The 7,274-nt window shown below is 43.2% G+C and overlaps 1 protein-coding gene across 1 annotated transcript; it reads left to right on the top strand.

Moving 5' to 3' along the window:
* The first annotated feature begins 1,250 nt into the window (after positions 1-1,250).
* On the top strand, positions 1,251-7,052 carry LOC137544719 (olfactory receptor 52K2-like). The gene is made up of 3 exons (XM_068265812.1): positions 1,251-1,455; positions 5,014-5,071; positions 6,047-7,052. Exons 1-3 carry the CDS (start codon positions 1,251-1,253, stop codon positions 7,050-7,052), a joined length of 1,269 nt encoding a protein of 422 aa, XP_068121913.1.
* The last annotated feature ends 222 nt before the right edge of the window (positions 7,053-7,274 follow it).

The raw sequence follows: 7,274 nt of genomic DNA, 5'->3' as shown, positions 1-7,274 counted from the left end.
AGGGGAGGCATCTGTGTACTCTGTACTGGAGAGGAAGGATTAGGGCCTCTACCCTGCAACTGCATTGGCTTCTCCCATTGCGGTTATGTCTCTAAATGCCTATAAGAAACAATTGCTCCAGTATGAATCTGTGCACCGCATGAACAGAAACCATTACTCCAATAGAGATGGCCTGAACCTCGCTGTAAGAGAAAGTGTAATAAGGGCCCTGCAGTAACATAGATATTACGGTAGCTAAGACTACTCCTGGGCCTTTCTTGTAGTTAATGAGATGAGTGAACTGTGACACCGCACTTAAAAAAAAAACAACAAAAAACAGCAAACAGAGAAGCTTCCCCATATTGGAGCATTGGATTTGGTAAAGTCTTAAGCCAATGTGTTGTAAGACACAAGTAAGCTTTAGGTTATCAGGAATGTTTGCATGGCCACCTAGCTTTTCATCCTTCCCAGGCCAGCTAGGCTGATTTCAGCCTGTAGTGTTGGTGGAATAGTGGTGAGCATAGCTGCCCTCCAAGCAGTTGACCTGGGTTTGATTCCTGGTCAATGTATGTGAGCGTGCTTTTGACATCCTACAAATCCCTGGAAGACAATATCCTCCTCCTCGGGAGGAGGAGAAGAGGGAGCTGTTGTGGGGTGCTATTTAAGGAATAACAATCAGCCAAGAGCAAGCTAAAAAGCCTACAAGAGCCTAACTAAGCTTTCCCTAGCAGAGTCTGTCAGCAGCTGTCCTTAACTAATTACTGTAGGCAGACGAGTGAGTAAAATTGCCGGAGAACGTTGCCTTTTACAAGGGGGGCTCCAGGAGTGAATGTACTCTGATTGGCGACAATGTGCCTGCTGACTGTGATGTAGACGGTCAAAGTTGACCCTAATGGAGCATTATGGGGGCGAACCGAACTTCCGCAAAAGTTCGCCTTTGCTAGCGAACGCGAACCACCCAAAGTTCACCTGGAACCGTTCGCGGGGGCGAACTGTTCGGGCCGTCTCTATACTCCAATCACTATCTCTTCCAAATAGACAATCCCAACCGATGTTTGGAAAAGTAACCTGAATAATAATAACAACCAGTCACTTCATGCTAACATAAAACTTTAGTTTTTCTATTTAATCAGTAGTCGTGGAGGACCTTATATGCTGAGTTGTTATCATTTCATTGTAAGAAATATTCTCTTTAGATTCCTCAGTGGGAATGCTTGTCTCATTGGGTCACCATCTCACGTCTGACACTAATTAGGTCACCAGCAGCTGGAATGGCTGCTAAATGGTCCCACCGGGTAGACTTTGCTGCAGTTGCTGGAGAACCTCAGTCTCAATTTAAGCTCCATCAAAGGTATAAAAATCCAGGCAGACAGAATAGATGTGAAATCCAGATCTCTGGAATTCAGAAGAAACACGATGCCAAAGATGTTTCCCTGAAAGTATTCACAGGGCCTACACAAAGCAACATTAACAAAGGTGAATTATTTGTGTCTTCTTTTCAAAGTGTCTCTTCCCTGCTCAGATTTTGCTGTCACTTTTTTTTAGGGAAAGAATTTGAAATGAGAAACATACTTAGGTATAGTAGGTGCTGATGGATGTGGTCAATTTGCATGATAACAATCATTTAATCTCTGGCCCCTATTAAATTTACTCCTACATATTTATTCATCTTCTGTTTAAAATAACTTTTTAAGTTATCTGCAATTGAAAAAGAACCAAAAGGCAGGGAAACAAAAAGTACTGTCAACATTATTCTGAGTACTTTCTTGCTTGCTGGTGGCTTAAAGGACCACTATTGTTAAAATTGTAATATTTAACCACTTCACCTCCAAGCGGTTTCTACCCTAACGGACAAGAGCGATTTACACCTTTCAGTGCTCATCCCTTTCATTTGCCAATAGCTTAATCACTACTAATCACAATTAAATAATCTACTGTGTATTCTGGCGTATAAGACTACTTTTTAACCCTTGAAAATCATCTGAAAAGTCAGGGGTCGTCTTATACGCCTGGTGTCATTGATGCCCAATTGTTGATATGCCCAATCCTGTTACTGACTCCCAGATCTCGCTGCTGAGGACTGTAGTGAAGCGGCGCAGGCGCACATGTGCGAGATCTGAGAGGCAGTGAAGGAGGTAAATAGGATACAAGGGTGGGGCCAGAAGGGAGAAAGAGGCCTGTTTTATCTGCACAGCACAATTCTTCCATACCTCTCTGATAAACAGGTAGACAAGGAGAGCTGACCAATCCACTAAGGGAGAGGGAGAGTTCACCAATCCAACTAGTCAATCGCCTGAATACTGTTATATACTGGGTACCACATACAGTACAACACCAGTATCTGTTCATACACAGCACCAGTATATGAGTTTTTTTTATTTTTATTTGTTTTATTTGTTGTGCGTTGGAAGAGGGGTAGTCTTATATGGCGAGTATATCCCAAACTCTATATTTAACTGGAAATGTTGGGGGGTCGTCTTGTACGCCCAGTCATCTTATACTCCGGAATATATGGTATATTTTGTTTTTTCATCACCAATTAGGCTTTTTGGGGTTGATATTTGTTTTCAGTAATTACTTTATTTTCTATACATTTTAAAGGGAAAAAAACAAGGAAAAAAATGAAAAAAAAATACGCTATTTCTCCAATTTCCTCCCCTATAGTTTTAATATAAACACTGCTGCTGTGCATAAAACCCACACATTTTATCTGCCTATTTGTCCTGGTTATCACAACATTTTAATTATGCCCATAGTACAAAGTATGGTGACAATATAGTATTTGGAAATAAAGGTGTATTTTTTCTACGGTATTTTTTTTTCTTACTAATTTCATGTGCATGTGCACGGGAATGCACACACAGGTGCGGGAATGCGTATGCACGGGAGCATGCACGTGCATGCGCACAGCGGCAGCAGCACTGTTTGACTTATAAAAATGTCCTGGAGCCGTTAAGAGGCTCTAGCTGGATGTTTTTATAAGTCTGGTTGTCATGAAGTGGTTAAAACACATGTAAACACATACAACTAAGAAGTGCATTTCTCCCAGAAAAAAATGTGCTATAAATTACTTTTCTCTTACGTTACTGTCATTTACAGCATATAGTACAAATCTGACAGATCTGACAGCTTTTGGACTAGCCCATCTCCTCATGGTGATTCCCATGTTTTTTTTAATTATTATTATTATTATTATTTCAAAAGCACTTAGTGAATGGAAGTTGCTCAGTCCAACTTCCAAAATATTTTGCAAACAGGTAGGGGGGCAGCAGGCATCTTTGCATAGATCCCTTCTAGGGATTGTTTTTTTGTAAAAAAAAATAAACACATTCCTAAAAATCCCCCAGGAGGAGATTGAATAGTCCAAAATCTGTTAGTTCTGTCAGATTTCTAATACCTACTGTGACAACTACATAGGAAAAACAGTAATTTATGGCTCATTTTACTCTGGAAGAAACATACTTCTTAATTGTATGTGTTTACATGTACTGTATCCTTTAACCACTTGCCGACCGCACGCTTATACCGTGCGTCGGCAAAGTGGCAGCTGCAGGACCAGCGACGCAGTATTGCGTCGCCAGCTGCAGGCTGATTAATCAGGAAGCAGCCGCTCGCACGAGCGGCTGCTTCCTGTCAATTCACGGCGGGGGGCTCCGTGAATAGCCTGCGGGCCGCCGATGGCGGCTCGCAGGCTAAATGTAAACACAAGCGGAAATAATTCGCTTTGTTTAAATTTGTACGGCGCTGCTGCGCAGCAGCGCCGTAAGGCAGATCGGCGATCCCCGGCCAATCAGCGGCCGGGGATCGCCGCCATGTGACAGGAGACAGCCTGTCACTGGCTGCACAGGACGGATAGCGTCCTGTGCAGCCCGGCTTACCGGGGGGGCCAGGTAGGAGAGGGAGAGGGAGGATTTCGCCGCGGAGGGGGGCTTTGAGGTGCCCCCCCCGCAACACCCGGCAGGCAGGAGCGATCAGACCCCCCCAGCACATCATCCCCCTAGTGGGGAAAAAAGGGGGGCGATCTGGTCGCTCTGCCTGCACGCTGATCTGTGCTGGGGGCTGCAGAGCCCACCCAGCACAGATCAGCTAAAACAGCGCTGGTCCTTAAGGGGGGGGTAAAGGGTGGGTCCTCAAGTGGTTAAAGAACCAATATCACGAACAACTGTAAAATTTAAAATAAATATACATACATAAAAATAAGAACTACGTTTCTTCCAGAGTAAAATGAGTCATAAATTACTTTTCTCACATGTTCATGTTGCTTACAGTAAGCAGTAGAAATCTGACAGAGCCGACAGTTGGGGACACCACTGCCATGGCTATCTTGGCTGGAAAGTGTAATGGTTAAGGGCTCTGCCTCTGACACAGGCGACCTGGGTTCGAATCTCGGCTCTGCCTGTTCAGTAAGCCAGCACTAATTCAGTAGGAGACCTTTGGCAAGTCTCCCTTACACTGCTACTGCCAATAGAGCGCGTCCCAGTGGCTGCTGCTCTGCTCTGGCGCTTTGAGTCCGCAAGGAGAAAAGCGCAATATAAATGTTATTTGTCTTTTCTATTTGTCTTAATATTCTCCCCCCCCCCCCCCCCCCCCCGTTTCATGTAAAAATAGTTCCTTACAGGGGGTTAGGCTGCCAGTCCCCAGAAGGTTAAGTTTCATCTTCAGGCATGTTTCGGAACTGAATCAGAACCAGAAAAGTGTAATGCAACACTTCATCTAGTTGGCGATATCCATGAACTCCAAGCTTTCACTAACTTTAACCCCATGCTGGGAGTGGAGGGATTAGTATTTGGAAGGAGAAATGCAACAGTTTCTTCATGGAAAAACTCCTGGAAAACAACCTGTCAACCAAATGTGTGAAGATGGCCTGACGTTTTTAGATGATAGTTTATTAACCAGCTGCTAGTTAAAGCGGATCCGAGATTCAAAACTAACTATAACAAGTAACTTGTCTATATATCTTATCTAAAGTTTATCAATAACCCCTAGCGCAACACAATCCTTCTATTTCCCCGGTGGTTCTTTCTTGCTGTGCAGTTCTTATTCAGGTTGTGTCACCACCACCACACCCAACTAGAATACGACTCACCCTCTTGTAAGACCAACAATATGGTCTATTTGCGCCTTGGGGTTATTCCCTGGTCACCCCCGACCAATCGATCTAAGTTGCCTCTTGTGGATATTGGGACCTCCCGCACAGGGTTAATGGATCACCAGTTCTCCCACTCTACGCTTTCCTCGTCATATAGGCTTAGATACAGACCTCCAAAAAGAGGCACAACATAGCATAATACTATTTTAAAAAAGCTTAATGCTAAAAAAATATTGCACTTACACATTAAAAGTAAAATTAAAAGTAGTTTTCAGCACATGAGTTTTTTGACAGGCTCTTCCCTGTTTGTGTGGGCCACCGTGGGCTGTCCTGGTTTCTGAGGCTGGTATCAGCTGCCGCGCGCACAGCCGTCCACTCCTCACCGAACGCTCAAGTCCTCGCACTCTGCCGCCACTTCCGGGTACCCGGTTTATTTTGGAATCTCAGCGCACTGCCTGATAAGAGGACTCAATTGATTTGTGCACAGAGTGCGCGGTGTTATCTGTAATAACTGAATATTTTATCTAAAGTTTAGATAGTTTACTCAGCAAATCTAGCTGCAAACAGCTTCAACAGTATATGATTATTTATTCCTGTGATACAATGAGGGCAGCCATGTTCTGTTCACATTACACACATGGAAGCTAATAGCATCTCCAGCCCTCAGACTGTGAAATCCCTTCCTTTCACTCCACTCCCCTCTGCCTCTGAAATCTCTGGCTAGTAACCTCCTACTCTTTCTGCCTAGACTGAGCTCCCATAAGCTCTTGGTACATGAGTCTGAGAATGCCAAGGCACTCTGAAGCTGTGGGAGTGGCTTGTTTAGTTTATAGGGAATTAGAGCATTAAAAGAAAACAAAAAAATTTGGCTTGAGGAATGCCCTTTCAACTAGTTTATGAAAGGAACAGGGACTCTTTAAGGCCATTTGTGTATTTCCAGCTATTCAGTTATGTATATGTCATATTCTTTGCACTCAGATTGAGTTCCAGTTTGAACATTTGGTTCCGAGATAAGAAAAGCCAAGCCATGATTTCATCTACAATGAACATCTCGGTGATCAGGACCAACTTTGTTCTCGTGGGACTTGTCGAGATAGAGAAATTCAGATTTCCAATCGGCTTTATTGTTTTCACTTTTTATTTCACCACAATGTTTGTAAGTTCAACAATTGTTCATGCGACCTGGACAGAAGAAAGCCTGCACGAGCCTATGTACATCTTCATCGGTAACTTGCTGTTCAACGTCATGTTTGGAGCTTCGGCTTATTTTCCCAAACTGATCATTGACTTGTTTTCTGGAAATTCAATCATCTACCTCTTTGGGTATCTCTTTCAGGCCTTCTGTATTCAGACTTACGCCTGTGTTGAAATTTTTACCTTCACAGTCATGGCGTATGATCGATATTTGGCTGTAGGCCACCCACTAAGATACCCAACTCTGATGACAAACTTGACAAGTCAAAAACTGTTACTTGCCATATGGGTTTATGTCGTGGTGGGTATAACTGTGGACATAGGTTTTTTGGCAAGTCAAAATTATTGTGGGGAGGAGATCAACAATGTCTACTGTGAGACTATGTCCCTCATACCTCTTGCTTGTGGTGACACTTCCATCTACAATGCCTACACAGCATCATGGACATTTTTGATGATGATTGGCTGCCTACTTGTCATCATTTACTGTTACATAAGCACGGGTTTCATCTGTCTCAGGCTTTCCAAGGAAGCTGCTCAGAAAGCCACCCATACACTGATCACGCATGTGGTGGCCTTCTCCGTATTTATTACTGCCGTCATATTTGTTACCTACAGGCATAGGCTGAACTTTGGCTCAGTGTCGACGTCTGTCCATATTGCCATTGCTATGGTTGGCTTAGGTATGTCCATTACTGTAAATCCTCTCATCTATGGGATACGGACAAAGGCTCTCAGAATAAGAATTGTTTACACTCTGCAGAAAATCACTGGCAAGGCATATAAGTAAAACCTACATGTATGTTGTCCTGCAGAAGATTCCAAACGTTACAATTATACGATGTCACAAACAACAACACAAAAAAGTGAATGGACCTGAACAGTCAAAAAAGTCAAAAGTATTCTAATATACTGTATGTGTTTATAAATGACTACAAGAGAAAAAATAAAATGTATGTGTGAGAGTCAGCTCAAATAAAGCTGAGAATCTTGGTTGTGAGAGTGAAAATAC

Source organism: Hyperolius riggenbachi, chromosome 2 (assembly GCF_040937935.1).
Source record: "Hyperolius riggenbachi isolate aHypRig1 chromosome 2, aHypRig1.pri, whole genome shotgun sequence".
NCBI lineage: Eukaryota > Metazoa > Chordata > Amphibia > Anura > Hyperoliidae > Hyperolius > Hyperolius riggenbachi.
This window is presented reverse-complemented; position numbering and strand designations above follow the sequence as displayed.

Bases quoted from the DNA above. Each gene is read 5' to 3' on its own strand.
- LOC137544719 (XM_068265812.1), top strand. From the start codon at position 1,251: ATGGCTGCTAAATGGTCCCACCGGGTAGACTTTGCTGCAGTTGCTGGA. The intron at 1,456-5,013 runs GTGAATTATTTG...CTTGCTGTGCAG, and splicing joins ACAAAGCAACATTAACAAAG to TTCTTATTCAGGTTGTGTCA. The intron at 5,072-6,046 runs GTAAGACCAACA...CTTTGCACTCAG, and splicing joins AGAATACGACTCACCCTCTT to ATTGAGTTCCAGTTTGAACA.